At 54.7% G+C, this 14,643-nt stretch overlaps 1 protein-coding gene across 1 annotated transcript; it reads left to right on the top strand.

Annotated features, from left to right (window-relative positions):
• Positions 1 to 1,713: 1,713 nt before the first annotated feature.
• LOC101763120 lies at positions 1,714 to 3,012 on the top strand. The gene is made up of 2 exons (XM_004966959.1): positions 1,714 to 2,147; positions 3,006 to 3,012. Exons 1-2 carry the CDS (start codon positions 1,714 to 1,716, stop codon positions 3,010 to 3,012), a joined length of 441 nt encoding a protein of 146 aa, XP_004967016.1.
• The last annotated feature ends 11,631 nt before the right edge of the window (positions 3,013 to 14,643 follow it).

Below are 14,643 nucleotides of genomic sequence, written 5' to 3'. Positions count from 1 at the left end.
GCGCGACCCTATCTTCCAAATAGGAAAGCGTGCTCGTCGACTTTCTCCGCGCGAATAGTGACGTTTTCACGTGGAAACCCTCGGACATGCCAGGCATTCCGAGGGAAGTCGCCGAGCACTCCTTAAACATCAAGGCCAGCTCCAAACCGGTGAGGCAAGGCTTGTGCCGCTTCGACGAGGAGAGGTGTAAGGCCATCGGTGAGGAGCTCCAGAAGCTTTTGGCGGCTGGGTTCATCAAGGAAGTGCACCACCCCAAGTGGTTAGCCAATCCTGTTCTTGTACGAAAAAAGAATGGGAAATGGAGAATGTGTGTTGACTATACGGGTCTCAACAAAGCATTCCCAAAGGATCCGTTTCCTTTGCCGCGCATAGATTAGATAGTCGACTCCACCGCGGGGTGCGAAACCCTTAGCTTCCTTGACGCGTATTTTGGCTACCACCAAATCGTGATGAAAGAGTCCGACCAGCTCGTGACCTCTTTCATCACCCCTTTCAGCCCCTATTGCTACGTCAAGATGCCATTCGGCCTCAAAAACGCGGAGGCTACTTTCCAGCGATGCATGCTTAAGTGTTTCGAGGACCTCATCAAGCGAACCATTGAGGCCTACATAGACGACGTCGTGGTCAAGTCCAAGAAGGGTGACCAGCTCATCCTCGACCTTGAACTAGCCTTCGAGAGGCTGAGAGACAAGCGCATCAAACTCAATCCTGAAAAGTGCGTTTTTGGGGTCCCGAGGGGCATGCTGCTCGGCTTCATCGTCTCCATGTGCGGCATCGAAGCCAACCCGGAGAAGATATCGGCCATCAATGACATGGGGCCAATCCGAAACCTGAAGGGAGTACAGCGTGTCACGGGATGCCTTGCGGCCCTGAGCCGCTTCATCTCACGCCTCGGCGAATGAGGACTCCCTCTCTACCAACTCCTGAAGAAGACCGACCGCTTTGTGTGGACCACCGAGGCCCAAGAGGCACTTGACCGGCTCAAGCACCTCCTGACGAAGGCCCCAATCCTTGTCCCGCCAACCGACGGGGAGCCGCTCCTACTCTACATGGCGGCGACCACCCAGGTGGTTAGCGCAGCTCTAGTAGTGGAGCGAGTGGAGGAGGGGCACGCCTTCAAGGTGCATTGCCCGGTGTACTTCGTCAGCGAGGTCTTGTCCGAGTCCAAGGCCCGCTACCCTCAGATCCAGAAGCTCATCTACGCGGTCCTCATCACAAAGAGGAAGTTGTGCCACTACTTCACCTCCCACCCGGTGACGGTGGTCTCATCGTTCCCCCTCGACGAAGTGATCCGGAATTAGGACACCACAGGACAGATCGCAAAGTGACGCTCGAGCTCATGGACCAGGGCATCACCTATGCCTCCCGGACAGCCATCAAGTCCCAGGTACTCACCGACTTTGTCGTAGAGTGGACAGAGATCCAGACGCCATCAACGCCAGAGAAGCAAGAGTACTGGACGATGTACTTCGATGGGTCGCTGATGAAAGCTCATGCCAGAGCAGGTCTGGTCTTTGTCTCTCCCCTCGGCGTGCACATGAGGTACATGATCTGCCTCCACTTTCCCGTATCTAATAATGTCGCTGAGTACGAGGCTCTCCTCAACGGGCTTCGCATCGCCATCAAACTGGGCATCCAACGCTGGACATCCGGGGCGACTCTCAGCTAGTAGTCGAGCAAGTCATGAAGGAGTAGAGCTGCCAGGACCCCAAGATGGCAGCGTACTGCAATGAAGTCCGCAAGCTCGAAGACAAGTTCGACGGTCTGGAACTCAACCACGTCACAAGACGTTTCAATGAGGCAGCTGATGAGCTGGCGAAGGCAGCGTCCGGTCAAAAGTCCGTTCCCGACGGCGTCTTCATCAGCGACCAATACAAGCCTTCAATCCGTTACAAGAAGCCGGGAGGGGTCGGCAACGCGCCACTTGTCCCGGACTCGGGAGCCGACCCGGGAGAGGTCGGCAACACGCCACCTATCTTGGACTCAGAGGCCGATCCCTCTGACCCTAAGGTCATGGAGACCGACACGAACCCAGCAGAGGGGCCCGACCCCCCGCCTGACTGGAGAGTCCCATACCTTGACTACCTCATCTGCGAGTCGCTCCTGATAGACAAGACAGAGCGCGGCTCATTGGGCCCTTCAAGAAGGTGCCCGGGGGCTTCACCCACCTGCTCGTCATCATCGACAAGTTCTCAAAGTGGATCGGGGCACGACCGGTTGCGCAGATCAAGTCCGAGCAGGCGGTACAATTCTTCACCGACATCATCCATCGCTTCGAAGTCCCCAACTCCATCATCACGGACAACGGCACGCAGTTCACCGGGAAGAAGTTCCTCAGGTTCTACGAGGACCACCACATCCGAGTGGACTGGTCAGCCGTAGCGCACCCCCGCATGAACGGACAGGTTGAGCGGGCCAACGGCATGATACTCAAGGGTCTCAAGCTGCGGATCTTCAGCCGCCTCAACAAGTTTGGCGACCGATGGGTCGCAGATTTCCCCGCTGTCTTATGGAGTCTGAGGACGACCCCCAGTAGGGCAACCGGCTTCACCCCGTTCTTCATGGTCTATGGGTCTGAGGCAATCCTCCCCACCGACTTGGAGTACGGGTCGCTGAGGGTCGGGGCGTACAACAAACTAGGGAACCAAGCATCTCTCGAGGACACGCAAGACCAACTCGATGAAGCACGCGACGTGGCCCTGCTACACTCGGCCAAGTACCAGCAAGCTTTGCGACGGTATCACAGTCGTAAGGCACGGGGCCAAGCCTTCAACGTCAGCGACCTGGTGCTCCGCCTCGTCCAGGACAATAGAGGTCGGCACAAGCTGACCCCTCCGTGGGAAGGTCCTTTCACCGTCGCGCAAGTACTACGGCCGGGCACGTACAAGCTGGCGACCCCCGACGGGCAGATCTTCACCAACACTTGGAACATCAAGCAGCTAAGATGTTTCTACCCATAGCTATTGTTTCCATGTTTTTACATACATACTTCTATTATCTTTTAGTTTGTGAAAAAGGGGCCGTTTTTTAGGTTCTTTCGCTAAAGTTCCAACCCAAGCTTAGGGATATCTGACCCTAGCTCTGCCCCAGGGTTGCATATCTCTCGGAGGCTATCAGGGGCTCCGGCCCAAGTCCCTTAGCGTCTTCTCAAAACACCATTTTTTCCAAACCGACCCTTTTCCTAAACGTTTGGGCATGGAAAGAAAAGAGTGCGCGAACGATGCTCAGGCAAGACTGATCGGACCGCGAGAAACTTATGCCCCAACGGCTACGGTGCCTTCGCTCATCGGCGCTTCCTGACACGTCCGACCCGCGCTCTAATCTTTCCAAACCCAAAAAATAGAAAGAGGATCGAAAACTTTTTTTTGACAAATTACAGAAAGGCCTCCGCGGCCATCACAGAAGCATGTTCAAAGTTAATTAACATATTTACACATTCTTAGGCGTCTGGGCCCGATACAGCTAACTCATCCCCGGGTCCTCCGGCGGGAGGGCCTCATCCTACAGAAGCTTTACCAAGGCCTCCGCTGGATTGAGCACCGACGCGTCGATCTCGTCCAGCTCGGCCTCAGAGAAGCCGGAGGCGTATCCCCCACTCATCGTGGCAAAGTTGATGCCGGAGTAGTGGGAGCCAAAGACGCCAAAAGCCCGCCTCACGCCGACGTGGAGCGCCTCCTGAGCGATCTCATGGGCTCACCGGTACGCCCCAAGGACACAAGCCACCAATGAGCAGTCCCCTCCCCCTAGACCATGCTGAGGTCGTCGCAGACGATGCGGACCATGTCCCGTAGGTTGGAGTGCTCAATGCGCTCCGCATCAACGACGTCTCTCAGCTGGGTGAGGTTGTCTTCAAGGCCTATCCAGAAAGGTCCGCCAAGTCAAAAACCGGCACAATGCGGCAAGCAAGAGGACAGCGGAAGCCTTACCTTCGAACCGGGCTCTTAGCTGACGTTCCCGGTCCACCCCTTAGGACACGGTGGTCTGAAGCCCCTGCACCTGCACATGGAGCCGACTGACCTCCTCCCCAAGGTCGGATGCCATCTTCTCGGTCTCAGCCTTCCGGCTTGCCTCGAAGTCGCACTCCTTCCAAGCCGCATGCCGCTCATGCCGGATATGCTCAACGGTTTTCTGAAGGGCCTCATGATCCTTCTTTAACTGTGCGAGCTCCTCGGCATCACGGCGGGCCTTCTCGGCAACGGCCTGGAACTCCTCAGCATCAAGGCGAGCCTTCTCGATGACGGCCTGGAACTTATCCTCAACCTGCCGCGCGCCCTCCCACGCCTCCTGCTCGCGCGCTCGCAAGTCAGCAACGATCTGCTGGGTGGCGGCGAGCTGTCCGGTTAGCTCCCCGGTCCGTCGCCTTTCCGTGGAGAAGCGCTCCCAGAGCCCCCGCTCGCATCGGAGGAACTCAGACTTCCCCCGACTGCATTCCTAAAGGGCATGCGAAACGATTTACGTTCAAGATCTCTCGGGAGAAAGGAGGGACGAAGAAATAAGAGGAAAATAACCACCAAGGAGAACACCATACCTGACCACCGGGGACGACAACATCGTCCAGCTCCCCCATTGCAGAAGACAGGGCGGCGCGGACATTTGCAAGCCCGCCCTGCACCGCCTGCCACCTGCTCCGCTCCTCGACATTGTCCAGCACGAAGTGGGACTTCTGCGGGTCCTCACGGGACCTCCAGCGCAAGGTCAGCCCACCCCACGCATTGGGGTCGAGACCAACCGGGACAAGGGCACGGGAGGCCATTCCGGCCAACCCCGACGCTACCGTCCCAAATGTCGCTGCCGGGGCACAAGAGGCCTTTCCGGTCAACCCCGACGCCGCTATCCCCGACGTCGCTGCCGGGGCAGGCACTACCACCCCTGATGCCACCGGCCCCGTCACCGACGTCGACGCACGCGCCGCTATCTCTGTCGCCGTCGCCGCAACCGTTGTCGCCCCTGGTGTCTCCGCCGCCACCGCCGACTCCATCGCGGCCGTCGGGGCGGGCGCCCCCATCTCCGACGCCGCCGCCGCCGTCGTCTTTGTCGCGGCCACTGGGGCAAGCGCCCCCATCTCCACCGCCAACGCCATCTCCACCAACGTCGTCGCCGCTCCCGCCGGTTCTTCCTCTGCCTTGTCGTCAAGGTTTATCACCTCGCCGGGTGGAGGAACCCTAGGGGCAACATCTTATCCCGCAGGAACGACTGCAGAGGCAGAAGGCGGAACAGGGGTCGGCCCCTGTCCCGTGCCTGATTGCGGCACCCTTCCTATGGTCGCTGCTGCAGAGGCCGTCTCTGCAGGAAGCCCTGCGGCCTCTCCAACGACACCGCCGCTCACCGCCGGCGGAGTCACAGTCCGCCCCGCGGAGGCGGTCGACACCTAGAGCACCTTCTTCGGCGCCAGTGGTGGGACGAAGTCCCGAGGAGTGGCACTGTGAAACAATGACAACTTCATCAAAAACGGCTCGATGCCAGGAAAGGAATAAGGTACATGAGGACTTTCCACTTACCTTCCCCCAGCGCAAGGACAATGAGCGCGCTTCGCCTCTGAGCTCGACGCCGACCCCGGAACATCCGGCAGTGAACGCTTGCCGCTACTCCTCTGCTCGTGTGATGCAGGCAGAGGGTCGAGGGTCGGCTCCGTCGACCCCCGGGGGGCGTCCCTTGCCAGCCCCTGGGGCGTGGCCACAGAGCCCCGCGACGTCAGACCCTGGGCCGGTGGTCCGCTCCACCCGTCCCCCATGGCTAGTTGAGGGTGCTGCTCCCGGATGACGAGCGCACCCAGCCGGGGGGCCAGAACATACTCCTCCTCTTCCTCATCCTCGGTCTCTTCCTCCTCGTCCTCATCATCGTCATCATCATCGTCCGACACGACCGTGCCCTGTCACCGCCATTGGAGCTCCTTGGCGGCCCTCTTCCTCTTCCTCGCCGTCTCTTTGTATTTTCTCTTTTTCTGCTTCTCGATGAGGAGGCGGTTCTGCCGCCGCCGCTCTGTGTCCTTGGCCACCGGCGGGTGTGAGGCCACGACTCGGGTCATATTGCCCTGTAGATACAAGGACCCCGTGTCAGAGCGATAAACCAAGAAATGCAGGCAAGAAGAATGAGAGTGCGAAATCCTCACCAGCTGGATGAAATCCTCATCCGGGCGCATCGGAGGGTGACCAAGCACCGAGTAAACGGCGTCCTTGTCCTCCAGCACCTCCCGGACACGCTGTTCGACCTCGGTGTCGGCAAGTACGCCCGTCGCAAGGACGGTGCCCTCGGTCGGCATACCGGGAACCATGTGGTTGAGTGAGTGAGCTCGGAGCATCAGCGGAGACACCCTCCGAGCGTGGTATGCCCCGATAACTCCGGCCCCGATCAGGCCCTTTTCCTTCAGATGTTCGATGGCCTAAACCAGACTGGCGATCCGCTTATTCTCCTTCTCGACTGGACCGTATGACCATTGGTTCGGCGTCGCCTCAATGATGCGGCCGGTAAACTCCGGCAAGGGGGACTCAAAGTAGTTTTCACATAGAACCACTGTTGGTGCCACCCCTTGTGGGACGCCGCGGTCTTCATCACCATGTATTCTTTGGTGCGGTTTTGGCGAAGGTGGATGCCAGCGCACCCCATCGGCACCGGAATTGTCCGCGTCTAGGTCCCCCTCTTCTCGGTCCTCTGATACATGCTGACCATGAAGAAGTACTTCCAGACGGAGAAGTTGTGCTCAATTCCCATGTACCCCTCGCACAGCGCGACGAATGTCGCGATATGCTGGATCCCATTGGGATTGAGATGCTGCAGCTAGAGCCCGTAGTAGTGCAGCAACCCATGGAAGAAGAGGCTCGGCGGAGCCGTGAACCCCCTCTCATGGAAGTGCGTGAACGAGATGACGTAGCCGCCGTCCGGATGCGGCGCATCTTCCCTCCCAGGCAGCTGCCACTCATCCCTCGTGGTCCTTTTGCAAAGGAGGCCCTTCTTCATGAGGCCGTCAGCGCGCGAGGTGCCGAAGCTCGAGCGCATCCAGGACTCCATCGCTAAGGGTATGGAAGGCTCGATGGTGCAAGGTGAAGAAAGCTGCTGCGCTGAGCAAAGGAAGGTGAAAGGTGTGCGAGAAGGTTAAAAGGCTTGAGAACGGACTCCCTCTTCTTATAGGGGGGCGCGCGGGAAGCGAAAGGGGCGGTCCCATTGCAGTTATTGCGACACCAGGTATGCCCCGTCACCCCCACCTTTTTGGGAAACCATGCGCACGATCTGCTGCATGGAACGTCTCCACTTCCCTCATCTCGCAGGCCTGGTACTCTCTGCTACTTCGCCTCCCAGGAAGCGCACGCGCATGACATCCTCCACGTATGGCTCGGGCCCACCAATAGGTAAAATGGGATACGGAGCTGAAAACGCTCCTACGGCCCATTACGGTCAAGGGGTTCGAAGGCTGGCCCACCACAGGTTCGACAGTCGCCCCAGGACGCCCCCGAGCAAGGGGTGAGAAGGGACGGATCCGCTAGTGGCCATCACCCAGGCGAGCGAAAGCCAAGGGCGTCCTGACCTCACGTTCGAGTCCGGACTGGCATCAAAGTTCATGGTTTTTCCCTGAAGAAAGGTAACGAGCCCCCGAATCCAATCGAACGGACTCGAGAACTATATGAACTGGACAGCCAGAACCTGGGGTACGCCACCAGCTTGGCCCGGGCCGGACCCCCTTGAACAGGGACTGGGACTTCACTCGAACTGACCCGTTCGCAGCTCAACGAGCACCATGGTTCATTCGGTGAGGATAGCGTGGCATGGATCACCCCCTCCATCCCAGCGAACGGACGCTTGAGGGGCAACGAACAAAAGTTGATCTAGGCTCCCGATCGGTCTCCTGCAACGCGCGGGAGCTCGGGGGCTAGCATCGCAACCAACGACCACGCTGGTCGTGATTTGGAATCTTGGAGCAGGAGAGGTCAGCGAAATGATAAGGAATCTTCCCGCGCCGAGCCATCCCCAGGACACCCTGCCTAACCAAACTCCCCGGCCAAGCCGAACGAGCGAAACTTTTCCTCCCTGATCAAATGCAAGTTTCAGGACAAGCAAGGATTCCCGACGGACTATGAATGCAGCCTCAAGAGGAGCACCCTTTGCTCCACCAAAAGCTCGGGGGCTACTGTTGGGGGCAAATATTAACGACCTCCTTATGACTCTAAAAACAGAACATAAGCACCCGGGCCCACCTGCAGCATCCTGTCAACCTGGCATGGGCAGGGAGTATCCCACTTCGCCTCGCCCAACCCATGGTCCCAGGGTCGGACATGCCCGACCCCTCGCCGCAAGACTCCGCCTCGCCCGACCCACGGTCCTATGGTCGGATACGCCCGACACCTCGTCATAAGGCTCCACCTCCCCCGATCCCAGGCGCAGGGGGTCAGGCGCATCCGGGCCCACAAGGCAAGGATCCACCTCGGGTGCAGACCAGCGGACGAGGGCGCAGATCTCATGGGCCCTCACCAATCTTGCCATAAATGCACCGCGGCTTTGGCACGCCGAAAGGCCCCCACGCTCCTCGACGTGACTCGCCACAGTATTCGAGCAGAACACTGTAGCCACGACCGCACAGGCTACAGCGGCACCGTCCTAGTCCACGGCCTCCCCTGTTTGCTATAGGGCACTCATTACTCGTGGCCCCCGGCACTAGAGGGAGCGCCGCCCGGTTCTGCGCTCAGTCCGGCAACAAAGACATGACGGCCGCGCCTCCCGGTCAGCACGCAGGACTACAGAAGTCGGCTGTCCCCCACGACGTGCACAGTGACAGCGGCCGGACATCATCATCATGCTTGGCCACAACGGTCGGACGACACACGCATCTCCCACACACGGCAGCGACGAGCGACCAGAGGATCGTCGATAGGATCCGACGACAGCCGCCCTCCCCCGGCGGCCACGCTGATGGAGATGGAGGCCGGAAGGGAAGGCGGCGACCCCGGGGACTAGGTCCTTCCACCTGTGCTCTGCTTTGTCTTATACGCTTATCTCTTTTACTTCTCCTGAGGCCTGGCTCACCTATAACTCCTGTGTCCCCATTTGCGCTATAAAAGGAGGGCCAATGGGCCCGAGACAGGAAGGACTCGGAAGCCAACCGAACTCACACCCTCTCCTCATGAGCATCAGTGCACACCCAAGAGACTTGGGACCAGCTCCCTCTCTCGCCCATCTGTAACCCCTAGTACAGACCCCGCGTGAGTAACACGAGCAGCTCCTCACACTGGACGTTGGGCTATTCCTGCCTGAACCAGTCTAATCCCGTGTCCTCTCACGCAACCATCCGAGCCTTACGCGCATAAAACAAATTTACTTGCCGTTGTCTTGATCCGCTACTCTTGACAACGACACATGGGCTCCATCTTGTAGTCTCGCTAGGAATAAAGCGATTGCGGGTCTACAGCGACTCACTGGTGGTGATCAATCAAGTCAACGACGAGTGGGATCGCCATAAGGGAAACATGAATGCGTATGGCCTAGAAGGACGCAAGGTAGAGAACAAATTCCCTGGTTTAGAGTTCCACCATGTAGTTTGCGCCAACAATTTTGCTGCGGACGTCCTATTCAAGCTTGCAGCTACTCATGCTCAAGTTCCAGCAGGGGTTTTCATCCATGAGCTACACAAGCCAACCATAACGGAGGTGGCACCATCAACAACCATTGATCAAGGTCCTACCACACCAGATCAGGAGGTCATGATGATCGATGTAGACTGAAGATTCCCCTTCATCAACTACATCAAAGAGCACAAAGTTACCCTCAGACAAGAAAGAAGCAGAGCAAGCCTTACGACGTAGCAAGAACTATGTTCTAGTCGGAGACAAGCTTTACAAAACAGGTGCATCGTTAGGAGTACTCATGAAATGCATCTCACGGAAAGACGGCAAGGACATACTAGAGGAGATCCACAAAGGCATTTGCGCCTACCACACATCCTCATGCACAATCGTGGGTAAAGCTTTCAGATCAGGGTTCTATTGGCCTACAGCTCTCGCTGATGCCGAGAAACTAGTCTGTTGATGCCAAGGGTGTCAATTCTTCACCAAGCAACAGCACGTCCCTACCTACAAGTTGATCACTATACCACTTTCTTGGCCCTTCGCATGTTGGGGGCTCGACATGATTGGTCCACTGCCCACGGCTCCTGGAGGATTCAACCGAGTACTGGTGGCAATTGACAAATTTACCAAGTGGATCAAGGTAAAACCAGTAACCTGCCCAAAGGCAGACAGAGTACTCGACTTCCTCGATGAAATTGTCCATCGTTACAGCTTCTCCAATCACATTATCACAGATCTTGGCTCCTACTTCAACAATCATGAGTTCTGAGAATACTGCGAGAATAGTGGGATCGATGTCTGGTATGTCTATTTCGCTCATTCACGGGCTAATGGCTAGGTTGAGCGTGCCAATGGGATGGTACTGGAAGCTCTCAAGAAAAGGTTGCACAATATCGAAAACACGAAAGGAGGCAAGTGGCTCAAAGAACTTCCCAATGTCCTCTGGGGCTTCGTACCCAGCCATGCAAGCCTACAGGGCAATCGCCCTACTTCCTGGTCTACGGATCCAAAGTTGTCCTACCTGCCGATGTCATGTGGCAATCTCCAACAGTTGAGCAGTACGAGAAAGGTGCAGTAGAAGAAATAAGGCATCTAGACTTAGACAACCTTCAAGAAGCTCTCTATGCAGCACTCATCCAGTCTGTAAGGTACCTTGAAGGAATCTGCTAGTATGATGATCGCAACGTTAAAGAATGTTCATTCAATATAGGCGATATGGTCCTAAAGCGTAACCAAGACACCAAGGCGCTGCACAAGCTAAATTCTTTGTGGGAGGGACCGTTCGTCATCTCCAAGGTCACTGGACCTGGATTGTATAGGCTCCAACATCTCTCTAGTGAATACGTTGACAACTCATGGAATATCAAGCATCTCTATCGATTTTATCCTTAATTTAGATTTACATATGCACGTAAATCAGCCATTGGCCCTAATTCTAGAATTACGACTCAACAAAGCAGTCATATTCTTGTCGTAATTCGACTACTTATTTCTACCCTATCATGGCTTGCAGAAGCAATTTTGTAGTAATCCTAAATGAGCTAATCAGCTCCCTAGCTAAATTGTGCAAATTGCAGCATGTAATAACAAACCTGCACAACTCCAACGAGCTATTCAGATCCCTTGGCAAAAGTTACCCAAATACAGCTTGTAATAACAAGTTTGCAGAATTTTTGAGTTATTCAACTCACTGGACAAAATTGTCCAATCGCAGCTTGCAAAGCAAGTCTGCAGTAAACTTCATGAGTTAATTAACTTATTGGACACATCTATCCCTCGGCAGCTTGCAAAAGAGAAGCCATTAGTACCTCATGAGCTAATTAACTACCTGTTGGCGCTAAAAAACCAGCCGATGATCTTCAGCGTCCGACACACGACCCAGGAGAATCTGCTTAGCTCCTGTTCGGGTTATCGTTCTGGTGCGGTTCGCGCGGCATGTCAGTCAATCTGACCTGTTGATTGACAAGGAAAGAAACGTGTTAAATTCCAAGGGTTTCGATCGGCTAAAGTTTCTATCTATCTCGAAAAGTGTATCAGCGAATCGGCCGATTTACTGTAGGGATGATCGGCTGTAGGGACAGTCAGCTGCCGATTCGGGTTTACTTTGCCGGGCACGCAAAGTTTCGAGATGCACTCACTAAGGGTCTTGATTATAATAGGCTGTGCAGCTCAGTGCCCGACTCCAGTACCATTGATCTGACCAACTGGGTGGTAGCTCCTTTTGCTGATCAGCAATTTAAATTATGGTAGGGAGAGTGGAAACAACACCTCTTCTGTGTATCCCCCGCAACATATTGCAATGATCTAGACCCTGACAACATCGACCCGAATGCAGCGGTACTGCCTTCTCCCCAGCCGATTTCAATGTCATTTCTTTTATACTTATGAATTTATTACTAACTTTTATTTCCTTTTCAGTCTGGAAGTCGACTTCCTCCAACGCGCAGCCGAAGCGGCAGCCCGATAGAAAATCGGTACCCGTATACATCATTTCCGCTTATCGGCTTTCAGGCCCCAACTATCGAGGACATCACCACCGGCCGATCAAAATAGAAAATAAAGATGACTTCTTCAAAGAAAACGAGTCACCGGGTGCATGCCCGTATAGAATCGACCGATCCATCGGCGGTAACATCGTCTGAATCCTTGGCTGCACCGACCCTGCCGATTATCAAACAAGTTGATCCCCAGGCCGCTACAGAAGCAAGGCAGCTGCTGCATCATTGTTGGTAGAAGCTGTTCAGGTAACTTCGTATACCTCGCTTTCTTCCAAGTAGCCTGTCGGTGTTAATTTCCTCCTTCTGTCAAGCTGTGCAGATCGCTCCAGTACAATCTCCACAGCAATCGGCCACATTCCAAGCAGAGGTCGGGACACAAACAATCCCTCCTACTGAGGTAGAGAAAATCTGTTCAAATCAAATTTCTCAATCTTTAATCAAAATCTAACCGATTTCTGATGCAGACTATCCTGGGTACGTCAATTGTGCCCTTCCATCGGCCATCGGCCGGACGACTCGCGGAGGTATAGCAGTTATTATTTGTCATCAGACTTAATCACTTGCCTCATACTTATAGAGATCCATTTCTTGATCTTTTCCAGGAAGCTGGCCCGAGCACGGCGCCGATAATCGTCGAATCCTCTTCCTCCAATGAACCAGCCACGCCAGTTTCCGAGATGAGGGTAGCACCCCCACCGGCGCAAGCAGAAGAAATCCGCTTTAAAGAGGTAAGAAACCTGACACCCAAATTGGCCGATTTCCTATTATCGTCAGCTAATCTGTATTTTTATTTTTTTATTTTTTCTCAGGAGCAAGATACTCCCAACAATAGTCTCTTTTCCTTTGCGGTTGTACTTTCTGATGATGAAGAGGTTGCCTCGTGCCAAGTTGCACTGAGCTCGATCCCTAATGACGTCCGTGCCAAACTTGAGAGCATACGGACCCTCCTCCAAGACGACATCAGCCGACTAGTGGAAGACGCCTCGCCGATTCGGCAGCTTCTCAGCGAAATAAGAGGCCGAGTTCCAGAAGAGGCGGAAGAGGCTCTGGCACCTGCTGCATACATCGAATCAATGCGGATTCCGGTGTTCAGGGCCTTGCGCCACATGGCCGATCGCGCCAAACTAGCAAAAGCTCGCGAGGAGGAAGATTCCTACAAACATCGAGCTCAAGAGGTGCATCAACGAATCAGCTTCCTTGAAAGCTCTCGCTCAGATATCGTTGGTGCCATAGACCGCCTCAAACGGCGAAGGGCAGAGCTTGCCAAGGAGATGGAGCAGGTGACTAAGGCCATAGCTATCGAAGAGAAGAGACTCCAAGACCTCCCATCTGTCATCGCCGAGCTGAAGCAGGAGAGGCAAAATCTGGCCCATGAAGCAATCAAACTCCACCGTCATATGCCAGAAGTCCCTGGGTCGGCTGACGATGACCAGAGGACTTTAGACTCGACCGATCAGGTTAGGCAGTGAGCGATTGTGGCTATTAATGCCCTCCTTGGGTGAATTGTAAAAACACTGAATGCTCTGTAAAAACATTTAATGCCCTCTTGCTGTTGACGTGCAGATTCAAACTTGGACCATCCTCTGTGGCAGCCTTTTCATTTAATGATCCTTTATTCCGATGGGACGTGTCTTACCAACCCCACATCCTTCTCCTTCTATAAGTATGAGACCCCGTGTCATTTCTAAAGGTATTCACATCGCCCGTCCTCTTTTCCTCTAGTGGTTTGATCTCCATACCCTCAGACTAGGTGCCGAGATGTCTTCTTCCTCTTCTTCCTTCTCCGTCAATCAGGTACGAAATCTTCCTTCGTTCCTCCATCTGACATTTCAATCAATCTGACGATGGGTGGTTGTTTGCTACTTTTTTGCCGAGACGCCTTAGTCCTGACCTGGACGAGGGATCGAGGTCATGCATTCCGACGAACCGCTATCGCAAGCGGACAGAGATCTAATCAGGGCTCATCACGAAGAACTCAAAGATCATATCCCCGGTGATGTTCAGAAGATCCTGGATCATATGGACACCAACTGCTCCAGGCAACCACCAACTGAAAGGAGTCATCCGCTCCCTCATCAGGTCACCCTCAAGGATGCCATGGCAGGGACATCCCAACCACCTCTTGACAGGAGCCACCCACTTCCTCGTCAAGTTGAGGTCGAAGCTGCCATGGAGGATCTGGAGGAAAAGAACACCCGCCTCTTAATAGAATTAGGACGGATCGAGAGGGAGATTAAGAAAAAGCATGGTCAATAAATGTGTTGGTACTTTTGTTCTAAGGGCAACTTGTACCGTGTCGGCCATGTATCCTATTGCTTGTACCAAATAATAAATCGGCCAGACTAATCAAATGTTTCATCCTCAAGGCGATGTTATCTTTGCATCGGCTATATAAACACGAGCCAATAGGAGTTGGCCACGTCGTCTGGATGCGCCCTATCGTCAGTTATGCATCCACCCATATACTGGGGTAGTATCTCTTCAGATATCTTTCGTTCAAGGCTCTTGTGAATTCTTCTCCTTTGATAGTTTCTAGTATATACGCGTTTCCCGGAGCGCATCAGCCGATTCTATATGGCCCTTCCCAAGTAGGT

The sequence above is a fragment of the Setaria italica genome, chromosome IV (assembly GCF_000263155.2).
Source record: "Setaria italica strain Yugu1 chromosome IV, Setaria_italica_v2.0, whole genome shotgun sequence".
NCBI lineage: Eukaryota > Viridiplantae > Streptophyta > Magnoliopsida > Poales > Poaceae > Setaria > Setaria italica.
Note: the sequence above shows the minus strand (reverse complement) of the source record. Positions and strands in the feature narration are given on the sequence as shown.